Source organism: Acanthochromis polyacanthus, chromosome 7, assembly GCF_021347895.1.
Source record: "Acanthochromis polyacanthus isolate Apoly-LR-REF ecotype Palm Island chromosome 7, KAUST_Apoly_ChrSc, whole genome shotgun sequence".
Classification (NCBI taxonomy): domain Eukaryota; kingdom Metazoa; phylum Chordata; class Actinopteri; family Pomacentridae; genus Acanthochromis; species Acanthochromis polyacanthus.
Genome location: NC_067119.1, coordinates 27532869 through 27552681, shown reverse-complemented (window position 1 = coordinate 27552681; position 19813 = coordinate 27532869). Strand labels below are relative to the sequence as shown.

General features: G+C 39.5%; 1 protein-coding gene across 5 annotated transcripts in view; it reads right to left on the bottom strand.

Annotated features, from left to right (window-relative positions):
* The window catches only part of gapvd1 (GTPase activating protein and VPS9 domains 1), a 32689-nt gene extending 14395 nt beyond the window's left edge, over window positions 1–18294 (bottom strand). For 2 of the 5 annotated variants that reach the window (XM_022205647.2, XM_022205649.2), the window contains exons 1-12: window positions 18124–18294; window positions 11785–12003; window positions 8205–8472; window positions 7520–8092; window positions 7349–7432; window positions 7118–7252; window positions 5323–5515; window positions 4636–4716; window positions 2938–3095; window positions 2486–2615; window positions 2066–2191; window positions 1544–1717 (exon numbers count right to left, since the gene is read on the bottom strand). In XM_022205647.2, coding sequence (XP_022061339.1) covers window positions 1544–1717; window positions 2066–2191; window positions 2486–2615; window positions 2938–3095; window positions 4636–4716; window positions 5323–5515; window positions 7118–7252; window positions 7349–7432; window positions 7520–8092; window positions 8205–8472; window positions 11785–11969 — 2107 coding nt within the window. In that variant the 5' untranslated portion in view covers window positions 11970–12003; window positions 18124–18294. The remainder of the gene's footprint in view (window positions 1–1543; window positions 1718–2065; window positions 2192–2485; window positions 2616–2937; window positions 3096–4635; window positions 4717–5322; window positions 5516–7117; window positions 7253–7348; window positions 7433–7519; window positions 8093–8204; window positions 8473–11784; window positions 12004–18123) is intronic. The other 3 variants (XM_022205648.2, XM_022205650.2, XM_022205651.2) reach the window with 3 other exon arrangements.
* Window positions 18295–19813: the final 1519 nt, after the last annotated feature.

Sequence of the window (19813 nt, the reverse complement as noted above, 5' to 3'; positions counted from 1 at the left end):
CACAACAAGAAGTGAAACAATTAGAATTTCTGCCTCATTATCATGGTAATCTTATCAGTGGGATAATGAGGTATTAATGGATATTTAATGTGCATCTCATAACCCAATCCCTTGGAGAAAACACATAAGGAAATCGCTGTAAATTCACTTAATGATGGAAAAGTCCCCCAACGCCATATTCCGAAGAATGAAAAATGGTGGATGCAAATGAGAAGGAACCAAGGTCAATAAGACTGCAGGGACTGAGTGAATGTCAGAGAGAGAGAGAGAGAGAGAGAGAGGGAGAGAGGGGGGGGGTTGGAGAGAGAGAGATGGGCAGGATGTGACCAAAACGACTGAGGCAAGAGGAGCAGGTAGATGAGGGTCTGAGCAATTTCACATTAGATGAACCTGTTATTTTTACAACCTTGTGTTTTACTGTAATAGCTTCGGCCTAACAGAACCTCAACAACACACTTCAGATGCGTATCTTACCTATCAGCAGACTACGGCTATGATTGCGTTCTGATTATCTACTTATCAGCCACAATTGCTGTGATATCGCTTCCTTATTTAACATTAAAAATAAGCTGTTTTGCCCCAAGAGACTGTTTTGATCAGTGTCCAGTTCACCAGTGCATTCACTGAAAGGGAAGATAATTGCATATTCCAAAAATTTCATGAATCAGTTTAGTAAAATAAAAACACACGAATGAAATTAGTATTTTTCAGGAAAGCTCAGCATTGAGGTTATTTTTGGCACCACTAAAGGAAATTTTAGTCACCACCAAAGGAAAATCACCAGAGTACAAACTGATTAGAACCGAGAATAAATGCAGCAAATCTTTTTTTTTTTCCAGTCTTGTTAATTGGGGTTTCACTGACTCGAACAGTAAAGGCATTCTGTTTAACAAACAGTCAGATAAAACAGGAAATGCATCTATTTCTGTCACATAAATGAAACAAGATTCACTGGCTTTACTGTACGTTGGCCGACGTTCTCTGCCAAGCTCCTACAGACTTCAGAATCAAAAGATGAAATTGCAAAATAAATAAATAAATTCCTAAAACGCAGTCACATAAATACTGAGACATATTGCTTAGACTGTGCTTCATTTAAAATGCAGACAGGACATTGCATTACAGCAGTAGTATAGAACTTGCAAAACAAAAATTCAAATTTCATAACTTTACTTAAATACAAATGAAAAAAAAAAACCATCATGTTCAAAAATAAGTAGAAACACTGAGTAACAAAATTTACACTTAGAATGGACACTATGGAGCTGTGATTAAATCTCATAGAGAACATATCACAGGCTCCATGCATGTGTGGTTCATTTCTCCACAGGAGCTGAAGATGTGCCTTTTGCTGCTATTTCAGCCACACACCACAAGGTGATGACATTTCCCTAAATCTATTTCAACAGTCAGAAGGTCCCCTTGTTTAACAGATTCATCTAAGAAAATATGCAATGATCACAAAGGCCGTGTGCCGCCATTCATTTGTTTACTGACACAGGGCTGAATGTCTACAAATACAGGTAACTAAGCCCCGGCTCACCTGCTATTTCCTGCAGCCGATCTTCATCCATGTTGGGGTCAAAGTCACTGCCGAGCACATCAGTGCTCCAGGTTTCACTGACCGTCTCAGAGATGTCCCGATCATCTGTCAGACCCATCATATCTCTGATTTCAAACTTGCGGAGTTTGTCATCCAGGTTGTCCTGTGTGGTGGCTGAAAGAGACGCATCATATGTTAGACTCAGCCTGCTTATCTTTCTTCCACTACATCATCCGTTCTTATTTACAAAATCACCATACGTGAATATATTTACTTATATACACTACCAGTCAAAAGCTTGGACGCAACTTCTCATTCAATGCTTTTTATTTATTTGTATTATTTTCTACATAGTAGATTAATACAGAAGGTTAACACTTTTCTGTTCACAACATAATTCCACAAGTATTCTTTTATAGCTTTGATGCCTTCAGTATTAAATAAATAAATAAAAAGCAGTGAATGAGAAGGCGTGCCCAAACTTTGAACTTTTAACCTCCGTTCAGAAACAGGCACACATACCCTGCTCATGCTCCAGTAGCTGTAGAGCCTCCACCCCGTTGCTTCCTGATGGTCCGGCTCCCAGCTCAGACACAGACTCTCCCTCCAGGTCCAGAGATGACACAGAGTTAGAACGATTGGATGGACCTGAGGTTTTCCACAAAAAAATATTAAGAAATTAAAACATTTACTGAGTTATAAGCATCAGTGAATCAATTATTCAGTCAGATGAACAACAGAACAGCATAGACTAGTTATATCCTTGTGATCCATAAACATGTATACTGTGGTATAAAACTGAATGGTCAAAGTCATCTTGTTAGATTTCCAAAAATATAGGGACCCCCTAAAAAAACAGTGTTTACTATTCAAGTTTTCAGACATCAGTAGTTGGTATTTAGCTGTGGTTTAGTTTTATGTGTCGTCAGATTTCAGACTGACCCTCTGAGATGCCTTCCAAGTTGTCGCTGCAGAGAGAGAAGCGCAGGGTTTTGTCTGGTTTACCATGCAGCTTAGTATCATCAGCATGGCCATCCCCCTGGGCTCCATCAGCCATCTGCAAGTTCAAAACCTAGAGAGCAGTGGGGAGGAGGTGCATACATAGAAAAACATCACTTACGTTTGGCTGTGAATTTGCTTGACATGAGTCATTCTTGCGAGAGGCAGTGCTGCATTCAAAGACAGCAGTCAACAAATAAGCTTGCATCACAGAGTTAGTTCTACAGGAGATTCAAGATTTCTTATCAAGTGCACGACACAAGAACCGTAAAATGCATGACATAGACTCTTAAGAAGTCCTGCTCGCTCGCAGTGACAGCAAAAAAAATATGACAATGAATTTATTACATCATCATCTCTGCTGCAAATGAGTGCATTAATTCACAACGCATTACCTCATTCTCTGACATCATCCCAGGGACAGTCTGAGGACCAGTTCCCAATGAAATCACCAGCACCTCCTCTGGCATCAGTTCCTGCAGAGACTCTTGGGAGCTGGCCTCTGCCTCCCCCTCCTGGGCAATGTTGGTACGGCTACGGCTGCGAGCAGCTGCTGGTTGGTGGGTGGAAAGGAACCAGAATTAGCTTCTAATTATTGCATATCATATCACAAATAAACTCAAAATTAAATCCAAAACTGTAACAGCAAAACAGCATTTGTGAGAATGAACTGTACTAGCCCAAAGCTGGTAAACAGGGAATTAAGACTGTCATACTGCATGGCATACCAACGCATAGCACATCACTACTATTCTTAATTATTGAGAATGACTTCTTGGACGGTTTATTACAGAATTTTCACTTCAAACTAAGCTGACAGTCACAGTGGTTTCATCAAAGAAAATGTTAACAATCTACAACTCTAGCTAGCTACACACTAGCATGACATGCAATATGAGTTCGTCTCCTTTCTAGATGTTGGACAGGAGTAATTTACAAAATTAAAAGGTGAGTTTTCTTTTTGTTAAAAAAAACTACTTTTTTCAAAATAAGATGAAATTATGATTGAACTGTGCACAGCAGTTAACCGGTTAAGTTGCCCAGATAAACCCACAAACATGGTGGTCATGTTATTAGAAGACAAAGAGTGTATCCGTCATACTATAGGAACCAACTGTATTCAAAAATTAAATTATTTTAGCAACATTAGTTCATAGAATTAATTGAAGTGTTGTAGTTAAAAAATATCAACGAGCTCTAAGAATAACAAGCTCACTGTTGGTATCTACCAATGCTAAAATCTGGCGCTCGTTGCATTCTGAAATACTGCATGCCTTGCTTTCATAGTTTCTGGATAAAAATGTCAGGCCAAATAAAGTGAAGCACTAAAGAAGCATGTGACAGTCACACCAGTTTCAAGGCAGGTCTAACATATTTCAACCACTTTATTTTATGCAGCTATAAGGTACTGGATATATACGCTTCGTTCCATTTACTAGAAATGAATGTTCCGAAATTGCATGGGATGCTTGGTACTTACTTCACAACCATCTCAAGCCTATTACATAAAATAAATGAAGACACAGGACCTCATTACGCTCATCCTGGATTGTGTTTCCTACTTAAAACAAGTGCTTTTATGAATAATGTCCCCATCAAAACAGCGGATTAACAATTGAAAGAAGAAAGAATGCTTTCTGAGCAGATGTCACTATTAAGAACACATGGAAGAATCTGCATCGTTGTATCAAGCCATTAAAAAAAAAGTCCTTCTATACTACAATCACAACTCAGGTGAGGAGCACAGTGGGAAGGGCGGAAGACAGATTTTTTTCCCCACTCTACCTTGTAATGAAAAGCCATAATCCGCTGAGTGAGGAAGCAAAAAGGGGAAAACTTAGAAAACAAAATGAGCGGAAAAACATCTTTGCTCGAATAATGAGCCAAAAGACTGTGCAAGGCAAAGCAGGCATGGTGAGGGCGCACGAACAACAGCAGTGCTCGCTTACAGGGGTGAGGCAGCATGGTTACTGTGCAGCTTGCAGCGTGGACTAATGCTTGATGAGTGTTATCTCACATGTAGCCGGGTAAAACAACAGATATATGGAGGGTTAAGTTGTCTCCAGCTCTAACATGACTGACTGGCTACCCACCAAAAGGGGTTACTAATGGAATGTGAGCAGACAGAGTGGTGGCTGTGGAGTCCCAGGATGTAATAGCGGCTAAGTGTTGTCCTGGTCATTCATTGGCAGCACAGGAGGAAAGAAGGAGGACAGGATAGGGAGCAGGAGAAAGAATACAGAGCACATCTCAGAATTCAAAGTCGTTCAAGTATCAAGTCAGAATTGTGTGTATAAATGTCATATTTCAGATGAAGCAAGCACAAGTGGTTCGTTTCTAATTAAGGGCTGTTGCTACAGCGTCATTCGTCTTGAAAATGCTAATGAAGGTAATCTATGCATCTTTTCCATCCATTCCAATTAAAATTTGTTCATTTATATTTGGTAATTTAATTGGTTGTCATTTCTGTAATTGAGCCTCAATCCAGGCCATGCTAATTATCTTTATAACAAGCTGAGAAGTAGCTCATTAGCTTTCTGTAAAACACAGGCTTTCACTAGCTATCACCATTCAGCTCTACTTGTTTATTTTGCTTCTCATTAGACAAAATACTGCGCCGGCATTTTCTAGTTCTCAAATTGTGATATTTCGATCGAGCAAAATAGCTTTCAGATCCTCATATCAGGAGTTTACAGGAGCTTGCATCACTTTGAGCACAGCACTAAAAAGGATCCAAAGTGGCAGGAAGACTGAGGCTCAGAGGCGGTGGAGGAAGGTACCTATGGGTAGTCTGTTCTTCTTGTTGGCAGGAGTGGTAGCTGGGGAGAGCTGCGGGGTGTTGGAGGGAGTGAGCTCCAGGCTGTTGCTCTTTACGGTCCGTGACTGGGGCACATTTGCCAGCAGGGTCTCCAGGGCCATGTGCTCCTCCTCTCGAAGGTGGTCCCCTGCCATCACACTCCGAACAAAGTCCACCTTTGAAGGAAAAGCGGGAGGCGTTATTTTCAAGATCATCACGATAAATCAGCCGTTGGAAGTCAGAACCTATTTCGAAGAAGACTGTGAGAGAGATGTGTCTAATGAGTTTGCTTGTGGTCTTTGTGAATCTGAAATCTTTAATAATGTGGAACTTCATATGCTTTATCTGAGGGTGGATATTTTTTTTTTTTTAAAACGCCATTGTGATAATTTTTTTTCTGTAATAAACATTTTAACATCAAAAAGATGACTTAAATTACTATTTGCAAAGAATTAAAAATTCCACAATGACTGGGGTGATTTTGTCTCCATCAAAAACAAAAAAAACAGCTAAAAAGATTACAAAAAAGGCTCACAATTGTGTTGCCTTGTGCAGCGGCAGCAGTTGCAGGATACTGCTGAGGGAGCCCCTTTTTTGGTCAACATCATCCTCTCTGGAGCAAGAACATTTCCATACAACTAACGCGTTTCTTTTCGCAACCAAAGCTCAAATTTTATGTTTATTTTCTCCTGTTCCCTCCTTTGTTGCTCATCTGGATATAAATGCTGTTCTAACAGACAGATTTCTCCTGTGAACTAGTCATAAAAAAATGAGAACTATGCGACTTTTCTTTTTGCATCAAATGGCAAAAAAAGTGCAACATGAAACATTTGACTTAACACGCCTTACTTCACATTGTGCATGCGCATATCACAGTGTTGATGCTGAAACAATTTACCATGCAGCCCTACCACACCCAGCTTTAATACACAAATAAACCAAAAGGCATTGGAGCTGTCCCTTCATAAATATAATCATGTACTAATGCACATCCCGTCAGGTCAGACTAAGGCCAAGAGGAAAGTTAATGCATCAGCCTTTCCTCTTGCCACAGTTCTGCTGCGTCTGCAACTTATTCATCTGCAGTCACACTCACTGTCTATTTCTATTTTTTTTACCTATAAGCAGGTTTCCTACACAATTAGAGTGTTTGTCATACATCTATTACTGCTGTCACATTCAGCGACTGGCCTGCAAGAAAACGTGTCTCTCTTGTGTCTTTTTAAAATATGATCTACAAAGTCATGCCTAAACTGCGAGTAAGGCTTTGGTAAGCAATGCTAAATGATGCAATGAGCAGTAGTTTATGATCAATAATGAGCGTATACAGTATGTGCCTACAGAAAAACTAAAATAGCAAATGCTCACATGAAAATTATAAACAGCATCGATTGGAATACATGACTAACCAAATACTTGCTCAACATTATAATCTATACCTGAACAAATAACAAAAAATGAATGATGAACATCCATAGATTCAACAAAAATTAACACAATGATATTGATTTTCAAGCCTGTTTGCTACAGATTTGTATTGCTAGGATTTTTTGCTATATTGTCCTCATGCCATAAAATGAAGTTTGCATTAAAAAAATGTTGCTTCAAAGAAATATGCAAATGCAAGCAATAAGTTGGTCTGAAATCTTGCCAAATATCCTTGTCTGCAGGACCTGATATACAAGTCAGCTTAAGAAGGTAATGTTCTCAAATTCTACCCTGTAACAAAGCAGCAGTAAAGTAAATGGTATGTGAATGTTAAATGTGACAGAGCGTACCAATGCAAGGAGCTGATTATGCGTAATATAGACCACCGTCCTACTGAGGCCTTCTAGGAGGTTCATTGAAGACATAGGCGGGGTCTCGACTGCTCGTCCTCCAATCACCACATCCAGAAAAGCAGCAACGCAACTCTGCCAAACAAATCCGGCACAAGCGATTTAGTACAGAAACAAATATCAGGCGTTCAAGCGAGAAATAAGAAAACACATGCATCTGATTTCACATACTTTGTCAAACTTAGACAAACTGCTTTTCCGCCTTGGGTCTGCATCATCATCAGCCATGGCCAACTGCTGCAAAAGTTGTCCAACCTGTGTAACAAAAAATATGCAAAATGAGTCAAGAGTGGCTCCCGCATGTAAATATGTGAAAAAAAGAAAGCTTGTGGCATGACTTGCCTGCATCAGATTGAAGCGGGCCACTTCGTTGATGGGTGCGTCTGAGATAATACCATACTGCTCTGGGTTGACTATAGCTGGGCAAATGAAGCAGGTCAGCAGCAGGTCCGTACACATGGTGCGCACCTCACCCACCTCAAGACGCTCCACGCATGACAAAGTCTTGTACATCTGAGACACAATCCAGCGCAGGCTATGAGGAAAGCAGTAGGTGTTCTGCTTTAAGTAACCGATAAACTTGTTGACCAGAGCTACCAACTTGGCCTCATTTGCCTCAACAGCTGCCTGCACCCTTTGCTTGTAGCCCTCGGAGCCTTTCTCTCCAAAGCGTTCCTGCTGAGCGGGAGTGAGGCGCTCTGTCACCTTAGCTGGGTCAGTCTCCAGGTGGTCCTCATCTTCCACCAGCAGCTGCATAATGGGTTCATGAAGGGTGGCAGTGAGGAAGAGTTTGGCTGAGTACAGGCCCTCAGAGAAGAGCTTGAAGAGGATGCTGAAGGCACAGGTTCCCCGTCGAAGCAGCCGGCGAGGGTTGTCACTCTCCTTCAGCTCAAACTCCACCAGGTATCGCAATACCTGCAATTTAGCAAGACAGAAGCATTAAGTAAATAAAGACTTCTCATGTAACTGATAACCTAATAAACGTTTCCTCCAATATGGAACACTAGAGACAGGTAAGATCTCTGACCTGCAGCAGGTAGCTCTCATCCTCCTGCATGATACAGTTGCCGTACAGTGAGGTGAAGACTGTGTGGATGACGCCCGGGGTGTGCTCCTGGTTCAGCCTCTCTCCTGCCACCAGACAGGAAGCAACCAGTCTGGGATTTTCCCTCAGCCTGGCCAAGAACTCGCCATAGATGGTCTCCTGGAAACCCAGAGTCTTGTAGCCATCAATAAACTGTGTATCCTCCAGCATTTTGGCATGTTGGCAGCATTCAGCCGGAGAGGCCTCCGCACTAGAACATTAAAAACATATATTATAAACAACTGCTGAAAATCAAAGCTGCTATACTATTACAATTCATTCTCTCCTACAAAGGCAATGCTTATAAAAGAATACATCTTAGCATTTTTCATCGTAGACAGCATGTCATACAACTAAATTCCGATGGGAATATATCTACTGGTAAACAAGTGATTCATTTGATCATAAGCTCAGTGATTAAAAGCCTGCTCTCACTCTGTAGTCTCTCTTTTTGGACAAATAATCTGCCTCGCAGTGACAGGGTCAAGTGAATGCAACACCACCACACAGTCTCATACTTGAACTTGTATTTGTGTTATTGAGTTGGCATCTTAACGTTTGTATAACCCCAATAGAATTTACATTCAAAAAACATTCAATACAAACTAAATTCATATGCTTTAGCATTTGAAAGTTAACTAAAAAAATGAATATATGTGCAGTACGCAAGACGCCAATCATTTCCTGACCATGTCAATTGCTCTTGGGCCTACGCTCAAAACAATTTTTTACTAATTTGAATACCACAGGATACAAAAACAAATCAAAGGCCTGTAGCAGGAAAAGTTAAATTTCACAACTCTGCCTAAACCAAATAGACCTTTTAATTACATTTGTCTGAGCCCAGATGAAACAAACATGCTAGAGAACCTGTCTCCAAGTTTGTATTTACTGCATACAGTAATTATTCCCTTTTAAGACGAGAGTGAATCATGGGCATAGGTAGGGCTGGGCGATATGACGATAGATATCGTCTGGACTAGGGATGGTTTGATCGGATCCGCTGGATCGATATCGAGTTCGATCCAGGCCAAAATGACTGGAACGAGCATCGGAGTTTTATATTAGAACTCGTTTGATCCGATCCATAAGCCCAATCTCTCTCATATATCCTCATTTTCACTTTTCACGACATGCTGTAACACAGACGAGCTGTTGCCATGGTTGCCATGTGCCCGTGTTTTCGTCACGTGAGCAGAGAGTGAAGAGAGCTGGAGAGCTGTGGTCATCTTTTCCGTGTGGAATTATTATTTGCGAACGGAGGAGAAAAGTAAAATAGCTGAGTGCAACGTTTGCAAAATGAGTGTCTCAAGGGGTGGCAGCAAAACCGGACATTTTAACACAACAAACTTAATAAAGCATCTGCAGAAGCATCATGGAAAGCAGCACGGAGACTTTTTACAGGCGAGTGCAAAACAAAAAGTGACCCGCGACAACCATCGTTGCAGGAAGCACTACAAAGGAGTACAAAATTCGCTCCAACGCCAAAATATAACAGAGAAAATTGTCGAGTTAATTTTTCTGGATGACCAACCACCTTGTGTGGTGGAAAATGTGGATAGTTGTAGTATTTTCGTGTGAACGCGTGCGCCTTACGTTTCACTCTGTGGCCACTTGACGGCTTTTCTGTTGTATGTTTACTCTTTTTTTTTGTTTGTTGTTTTCTACTGTTTTTCGGGTTAAATGTGATTAAGTAGCGAACTGTGGACATGTTTTCGTGTTAAATGTGATTAGGTGACAGGTCTCTCCTCTTCTCATCCACACCGGTGTCTAAATGGCATCAGGGGAGATCCTACGCTGCTCTCAGCTTCACTCGCATGAGAACGTTAGGACAAGCCAAGGTTTAATAGCCAGATATTATTTATATTCCATCAGTATTGTACACGTGTCAATAAAATTATTGTTCACTGTGTTTTACATGCAGTACAACATCAGCGGCTGCATGCAAAAGAAGAAAGACACTCGATTGCACTGTCACTGTTTACCCTTGTTTTTCAGTTTTTGTTTTGGTGCAGCAAATCAGGTGTATAGCCCAGATTTTTATTGTTTTGACTGTGTGTCTTGAGAATCCATGTGCAACTTACTGAGTACTACCTACATTGTTCTACTGGAGATGTTATTATTTTATGTTAATTCATAAATTATTTATTGCAGCCCTGCAATGCCACTGAGGTGTAATGTGACTTTTCTGTTTATACACTGGGATTATTTAGTTTAATTTAAATATGTGCACCAAGTTGCAGTTTTATTTCAAACATTTGAATGGTGCAGCTGGGTCTGTTGTGGTTACAAACGCCGTTAAAAGCGATGTGAGCTTTAAGTTTTAATAAAGCCACAGCAGTTACACATAACTTGTTGTCACATGTTTTCCTTCTTTCTTTAGGGGACCAGAACAGTTGTTGTACAATAAACGTGGTGTTTTTAGATGTCAGTGTCAAGCAAATTACATCCATGTATTATTAACAACTTTTAGAATGACAAAAAGAATCATATCGGTATCGGCCGATCCTGAAGGCTGCAGTATCGATATCGGTATCGGATGTGAAAAAGTGGTATCGAGCCATCTCTAGTCTGGACGATAGAAAATGTCTATCGTTTTATGTGAAGATCCTATCATTTATATCGCAGTGTCGCAAAAACACGCTTTACGGCAGTATTTTACGTCACCGACGTGACTTATGGCAAGCCCAGGCACGTGGCAGTATGGCCCGGTGTTGTGAACTTAGCGACTTTCTCGCTAAATCGAGCAACTTTCCATAGCGTCCTAGAAACTTTTTTTGTCAAAAGTGACTAGCGACAAATCTAGCGACTTTTTCTGCCGTTTTGGAGACTCTGACAGGAAAACTCGGATCATTCTGCAGTTACTGTCTTCAACAATCAGCAGGTGCTGCTGTGAGCTCCTCCCTGTTCCAAAGCACAGGCTGTCAGTCCAGTAACCCCGCAGCAGTCCCAGTGTCTGATTAGGGGAGACCCACATCACTCCGCGGCCAGATGACAGATGAATCACGCATGCGCAAAGTCACTACAGATCCCATCCAGACTTACGGAGCGGAATATAAATGAAGATGTTTTCTTCACTGTCATACTAAAATAAACCACAGCATTTAGCCTCTAGTTCAAAAACATATTTTGGGTGTTTTATACTCACTTTTTGGTCTCTTCCACAACGTTATTCCTTTCTCCTACAACGTTGATTACAATTACATGCAAACTGGGAGATATGCAAATTAGGGGATTACGTCATTTAGCGACTTCTAGCGACTTTTAGGACAGTCAATAGCGACTTTCCTTACTGAGGAGTTGGCAACACTGCGGCTAAAAAATAAACAGCTATGGCGGTGGTTTGGATTTAAAAAAGACCGACAAGGATCAGACTACCGTACTTTGTAAGGTATGCCCGGTCCCATTCATTCATTGAATTTACCAAAAATATGCTATATCGTGATGTATATTGTATCGGGATATAAAATAAGCTATATCGGTATATAAAATTTTGGTCATATCGCCCAGCCCTAGGTCTGACCTGGTGAGAATAAGACGATCGAGGTTGATCCTCTGCTGCTTGGCAATCCAGGCAGCCCGGTACAGCCTCTCAGCCGTCTTCAGCACATCACTGTTGAGCCTCTGGATCAGCTGCTTCTCTGACCCCACATACAGCCGCTCCTGCTTCAGGTGGTGGGCCAGAGTGTGGATGTCTGGCTTCACCATCTTCACCGGCTCACACGGGCAGAGAGGGAAATGACTGGAGCACAAAACAGACATGACGGTATGGAAACAGGTAAATGAGGTGAATACGTGGAACTGAAACCAAACAAAAGCTCAAGTAACCTTTCATCAAATGTCACATGAGCAAGAGAAATTTTCTTAAGTCATCTGTGTTAAAGGGAAATTAAGAATATCATAAGTTAATGTCAATTTATTTGACATGAACTGCATTATTATCAACTTTTGGAAACAGTTACCTTACACTTCATGTGGTTCTGGAGATACTGTGTCAAGTCTCAGAACAGACCAAGGTGCTATCACCAGAGGTATCTCAGTTTGTGTTTAAATAAAAGAAAGAAAAACATTTCTACAATATAAAGCCTTTAGTTAGAGTTGAAAGGAATAGTCATTTAATTTATCAGAATGGAAATATAACCAACTCAATTGATCACTTAGGTTATATATCAAATAGCGATCTTTTGATCTGACAAAAAATTACAAAAAATAAACCTTGTGCTTTGAGGAACTCTGACAATTCACCTGTTTTCATAATATTTAACATTTTATTGATTAAAAAAACTAAACAGATTATTTTATATTTTACCCCTACCTGTATTACACACACAAGAAGCTTGAAAGAAGTGGCTATTCACTAGACAGGGTCTAGTAAAATTATGCAATTAGTTGCATAAAAATTGGTTGCTACACATTTGACATTTTATAATCAGTCTCCTGTAGGTAAACCAACTTTGTGGAAGTGGAAAATGAATTCAGTTTCTAACAATTTCACAGTCACCACCAAAAAAGAGGAGAAATGTAAATTTTCCATCAGTTATTACAGCTTTCTGGTACAGTGCTATTAGACTGTAAAGCATGTGGCCTCAAATGAACCAAAGAAAGGAGCATTCTGAACTGAATATTAGCATTTACTTACAGTAGTTGCACTTGTGTTGCCACATGATTTGCTTTGTTTTTTGCAACTAATATCTGTATTCATCATCTGAATTATGCTTCCTTTAGATATGGATGTAAGAGAAAGGAGGAAATGCTTCTCTTTTCTGTAAAGGTTTGGCTGAACAGTAGCTCACATGTGATAGTCACATCATACAAGGAAGTGATCATTTGCATTCACTGTGCTTCACATGCTGGCCCAATGACAACAGCAAAAGCATGCTTTTTCACAAGCTTCAGAAGACGCTGCACAGTAGGAAATGCAAATCATTCTTCCCTTTCCAGATATTCACAGCCAAAACATACAATCCAAGCTGAGTGCATGAAATTTGAATGATTTCTTGGTGAATCTTTTCCACAAAAGCCTCTTTGTGGCTGGTTGCTAACATAAAAAAAAAACACAGATTTAACTGTGGAGTTAGGGCTCTGGGAGGAGAATGAGACTAGATGGGAGAAAACTGCCTCAGAGTGGGAATGACTGCGAGGCAGTGTCACTGCTCGCAAGCTAACAGACAACCACAACCTTAGAGTTGATATGCTTGACAAATCAAATTTGTTATGCAGATTTAAACACACAATGATAGGCTCCATAATGAAATCCCTTGGCAAACCAAAAATACGCTGTAATTACTATTGTCCAATTATTTTACTAAATTGCTGTAATTTTTGTAACAAAAAAAAAGAAAAGAAAAGAAAAAGAAAAAAGAATGAAACAAACAAAAACTGGGCATGTTTAAGACCCTATTTTAGACAAATATGAGTCATATACAAAGACAAATTCAGCACTGTATTTTATGGTTTTGGGTTTAAAAATGCCTGCTTGTAGTGTTTACAGAATTTTTTTAGAATTCACATTTGCTCCTGGTACCGTTAGAAATGTAATGGGATAATAATGCAATTGATCAACATAAAACAGGCATTTTAATGAGGAGCAACTAAACATTTAATAAAAATACCATTTTTTAAAATGTGTTGCTTATCATTTAACACCAATATATGATGACCTACTTTAGTTTACTTCTGACATTTTAAGATGGTTAATTGAAAAAAATTTTCATTAAAATAACACCAACACCTACTTCACTTAAAGTCCACCTACTCAAGTTTTACAACCTATGCATCCATCCATTATCTATGCACCGCTTAATTCTCATTAGGGTCGCAGGAGGGCTATCCAGGAGACACCCTGGACAGGTCACCAGTCTATCACAGGGCTACATATAGAGACAAACAACCAAGCATACTCACATTCACACCTACGGGCAATTTAGAATCACCAGTTAAACTAAGCATGTTTTTGGACTGTGGGAGGAAGCTGGAGTGCTCAGAGAAAACCCACGCATGTCGGAACGCAAACCGGGAATCTTCTAGCTGCAAAGTGACAGTGCTAACCACCAAGCTACTATGCAGCGCGCTTTCCAACCTTACAAGTATTAAATATATATATATATATATATATATATATATATATATATATATAAATAAAATACTGTACTTGTGAGGAGAAAGAAATGTGTCAACAACTGTAAATTCTTCCATAGGTATCAATAGGTGGAGTATGATGTACCATCAGATACAACAGTACACATAAAACTGCATTTGTAACACTACAAAGTATGACTTTATGATAGAAGTTGCTGATTTTTCATGCATAAATACTGAAAAATGTCTTAGTAACTGCATTTGAATACATTACAGTGTGTTATAAACTCTTGACTAAATTGCTTATAATGTCCCTGTAAAAGTTAAACAGGATGATAATAATAATAGTAATAATAATGCACTTTATCTATAGGCGCCTTTCAGAACGCTCAAGGTCACTGTACAGAGGAAACGAAACACATTCAAATATACAGTATAAAACGTAAAAAAAAATCTGAATGATGTGGTAAAGTCTTGCCAAAGAATTATTTGTGGCCAATTTCAGAAATATTTAGATATCCAGACAAGTTTTTTTTAAGGTGACTGACTCATCAAGCGATGGATTAAGAAAATGTGTAAATTCTAGCTCACACGTCAGCAGTTACAAGTAAGTTCACCCTCAGAGACCCTCTGACTTCAGCAACAGAACAGAACAAAAAAACACTTTGGTACAATACTCACCGAAACCGTACTGCCAGCTGATTCAGGACTGTTCTAGATTAATAGATCTGGATATGTAAAAGGTTTTTTAAAAAAAAGGCTATTTTCTGTCAGTTTTGCTCATCTCCATTTCACATCTAAATGTAAACACTGACAAGTAACCAGCTGAAGAGTCCACTAGTGGCGAACTTCCACATACACAGCCCTGTTCTTGAATAAGCACATTCCTCACATACTTGGACTGAGGTGAAAAAGCGACTAGGCTATTAAGTGGCTAGCAGAGAGAGTTACTGCAATTTCTGACTGCCTCGTGTGCCCGTCAGCTTCAATACAATCCACAGTACAAAGCTACCTGATGAGTCAGTCATGGAGGGCTCTGAGGAACTTTGAAGCAGAAGAGAAACCAAACAACAGACAGCGTGAGGCAAGGCATAATCTGCAACCCTGTGAGTTGTGTGAGAATGATCAGAGTTGTAGCAGGACGCTGACTGAATACCGCTAACATGAGTCACGAGAGAACCAGTTGTTTAACCATACCATCTATGCAAGCGGCGTAATTACAACAACAAGGTAGCATAAGAGGCAGAGCACAGACAAAACACAGGATTTAAAACATCATGGCAAGTCCAACAATGTAAGATATCTGATGAAAAAGCTTAGACTTATTTTGGAAACGTAGAGCACAAAACAACACAGCTTTATGAGAAAGGTGAGCAAATAAAACAGTATTTGGAACAGAGCCCATTCCTCCCACTACCTGAACTCACTCACACACACGCACAGACCAAGCAATGGAACAAAGTGTGGTTTTTATAGATATTTTAAAAGATTTCACTTTCTACAAAAGGTATTTGTAGATCTGAGCCAACATCCTCTTCACACTTCCCTTTCAGATAATTTCTTACACGCTCAGCAACCAAATAGTGTAGGCCATGGCTCCCATAAGTGACCTTTCCTATTATTTTTGCCTCGGCGCTGAACCTCAGTAAACAAAAATGCTTCAACACCACTAAGAACATGCAAAAGATGACTATTTGGTCACGAGATGAGGGAAGTAAGGTTGAGACAAGCACTCCTCTTTCCTTTTTACCATCCATATTTATCCTGTCAGAGAAGCAACCTTCAACTTCTCCAACCTTGAGGGTATTACTATCCCAAAGGAATGTTTGACAACCTCCACCTGCTCTGAAGCAAAAAGAGAAAAAAACACAATGCATACATGTGGTATGTCAGAGGTAGAGTCTTCCTAAATCTGTGCTTCAATTGCCAATAGCTCCTTTTTGTATGGCTCTTCCATATTCTGTCAGCGTTTACGCCAGAATTCTAATTAAACTTCCCTGACTGTTGTTTCGTACAGGGTGCGACATGGATTTAACAACTGCAGTTAAATCATATGACTTGCATTTTAAATAAAACTATTATGGAACTTAACCCAAGTTACACATGAGTTGCCACTTTATGAATTGAAGCTTTTATGCGGTAGCAGGTGATAATTAGCACCAGAACGCACCATTAGTTTTGGTGTCTGTCAGGGTTTACCAGGTGCATGTTCACCCTAGCTTTCAATCACTCGGATAAACCCATGAAGATGAGTAGAACCATGTCTTACTGACAAGATATTCAAACTACACTGCTGAGCGACATGACTTAAAGGATATTACGAAAACTCCAGATTTGCAGTGTTGATTAAGAAACCACAAGCATCTTATCCAAACTGAAATCTCAAAATCGTACAGCAGCTGTCACGACAATGCAAAGCAAACATTTTCACCCTGATACACACCACTAGTTCTATACATTAATATCCTCTTAATTGCAGTCATCAACAGAAATGTGTTTAGTAATACATCAGGACAGGTGCTAATGAGAAACTGACTAACATACACCAAGCAAAAGGTAAACATCACTAGAGGAAGAGAGGTCAGTGTTGGAGATGCATCAACTAAAAACAACTGATGCTGTCATCTCTATCAGCTGACATGAACACAACTATTGCCAGTCATCTGGAAAACCTTTAGTATTACACATCCTGACTGGTAATGAATGAGTCCAGGGATTATTGTAAATCCAGTTTCAAAGCAAAAAAAGCATGTGATTCGTTGGTCACATTTGAAACTGAAAGTCATCGTTTTCTATTTTAATAAAATTATTTCCAAGCAACATTTAGTCACCACTTTAGAGGAAGAAAGTCATTTTGGCAGAGTAAAATTCAACTCAGCAAAACCTGATAAGCACGTAATCACCAGTTTAAAAAAATAAATCACATACTGAAACTGACTACTGATATTATAATGTGAAGGCATGATTTCATGAAGACCAACAAGTCCAAAGCATTGTGACGATTAAAGGCTAAATTCATTATTATCTGGGACTAGTCGACTACAGTATTCTGGGGTAACATGAGGATAGATGTGCTTCTATGCCACGAAGAGTTAACTGTAATATCCGGTGTTTAAACATTTATCGTGTTAAATATCAGTATGCTTTTACATCCCACGGCCTAACCAGCCTTAGCGTTACAAATACTCCGTGGTTGTGTTATTAGGCTACAACTTTAGACAAGCCTCTCACCGGTTCGGATGGGTGGAGGCACACTGGGCACTTAAAGCGTAAATAAACACTGTTATTTGCTGATAAATCTCAAGTTTAAAGTGTCCTTGATTTGGTAGTGTACTACACAATCGACATTTAGCCAGGTAGCCAGTAAATTGAGATTGGTTCTGTTGACGTTAAGTTAATGTCTGTTACCTCTTGCTAGGTTAACTTGTCTTGAACGCATCGAGAATCATGTGAATTTAACCATATTACTAACATTTGTTAAGCTAAGCGCCATGAAGCCAACTGACACAACCAAAGACACCCGTGTTACACTGGTAGCAGCCGAGAAGAACTTCTGTTTGCCCTGATTTGGAGAAGCAGCACACAAAACAAACTGGCGAACTGGCTAACATAGCAGTAGCTTGCTAACCTTAACCAAGTTAAACTCGGCTAACGTTTGCTAAACAGGCAGGATGAGCTAACGATATGCTAGCTAGTTAGCTACGTTAGCTTAGCTTCAGGTTGCAAGCTCCTCAGTGGCCAAATGTGATCGACAATACATGCTAACGTGAATTCAGAAGCTTACCAAACGTAAGTAGCCTGTACTGGTTGGTCGCGACTTCTCTAAACGCAGCTGATCATAGGATTTCTTGAGTCAGAAGAAGTGTTTGTTGGCGGTTAGCGGTCTCACTCTGGCTGCAGCAGGAGCGAACAGTGCTGTCATTTGCTGTCATCACGAGGAGACCTGCGCAGCAAGCATGCGCAAAAAGGGAGCCGTTACAGTTAAAGGGAGCTTTCACACTAAAATAGGAAACAGGCCTGCACATGTTGTGTTTGCTTTGGAGGAGTTTGGAGGAATTTCTAAGGAATCATACAGCTGTTTTGAATGGACACACACACACCATAGTCTAATCATTTGTTATGTTTAAACACAGATTTGTCACAAATCTAATGCCAGTTTCAAAATGTTCAAGTATTTGCAAACAATTACAGAAGTCTTAAAAGTATATTAGATCTCACACAAGATAAAATTAGTTTTTTCATCATGGCTTAATAATGATGTTTTTAATGATGGTTTTGTTCATATCTTGTGTGAAATGTCAGTTTGATAGTATGATTTTTGACCATGATACTGAACATACTCAAGAGTGAATTTGTGTGGATCCCGAATCACACATTTTATTTCTTGACTGTCGGTTAATGTTTGATATTATTGTATTTGTAGAAGCAAATTTCGACTGCTTACATCTCTGCCCAAGCCTGAGCATACTGGCAACCGGCCCAGTCCGACTGTGCCCTCGTGTAGCCTATGTCCTCTCTCAAAATAAAACTGTTTAAGGGACACGATATGGAGAACTGGGACATATGATGCTGCCATCCACTTGGAGCTGACAAATATGAAAGGTGCCTCTGAGGTTCTGCAGAATGAGGACCATATCACACACTGAAACACATCACCCCTCTGGATTTTATATTAGATTGAAAGCCAATTTCTCATTAGGCATTATGCTTTTCAAATTATATTGTTTTGCGCATATTTTTGTAGTATTTATTTTGTGCAGCAATGAATATACACAGTCACATTGTGGGGACCCACCTCTCTTTAGGGACAAAGAGCAAGCCCCTGTAGCATATTTCATGAAATTTTAACATGATGACTGATTTTAAGGTTAGGGTTAGGCCAATATATTCAGGATCAGCTCTCTAGGGAATTAATGTAAGTCAGTGTAATGTCCACTGAAGTAAAACACAAACGTGCTTGAGTGTCCATAGACAAATGATCATTTAGTTTCTTTAATTTATAATGATCTTAAAGTAAAAGTTGACTAAATTTGATGTCACCATAATTGTAACAGTGCTGGATTTGGCGGCTGCAGATTACTGAGATAAGACATTACAAGAAAATATCCAAGTTGTTATATAATGTTATCATTATTTCTTTAGATTGGAACTCAGTGACCTAATTTATATTACCTTTTCATTTACAGATGATAAAAAAATAACTATGCAACATTGTTGATGCAGGTTTGCTTGGTTTCGATCAGATTTTTTCTCTTTAAAATGCATTCTTTTGGTATCTAAATTTACACCATTTTTTCTCTAAGTCATCCATATTCAACACCATAAAAAAAAGGGGTCACTAAAGCAGGACATTTCTCCCTTGATAGAGTACTGTAATAGTACAGCATAGGACAATAACACAGGCAAAACATAAAGCCCTTTTTTTCATTTTGATACTTGGAAGGGATGTTTTTGGAAAAGACAAAATGCAGATA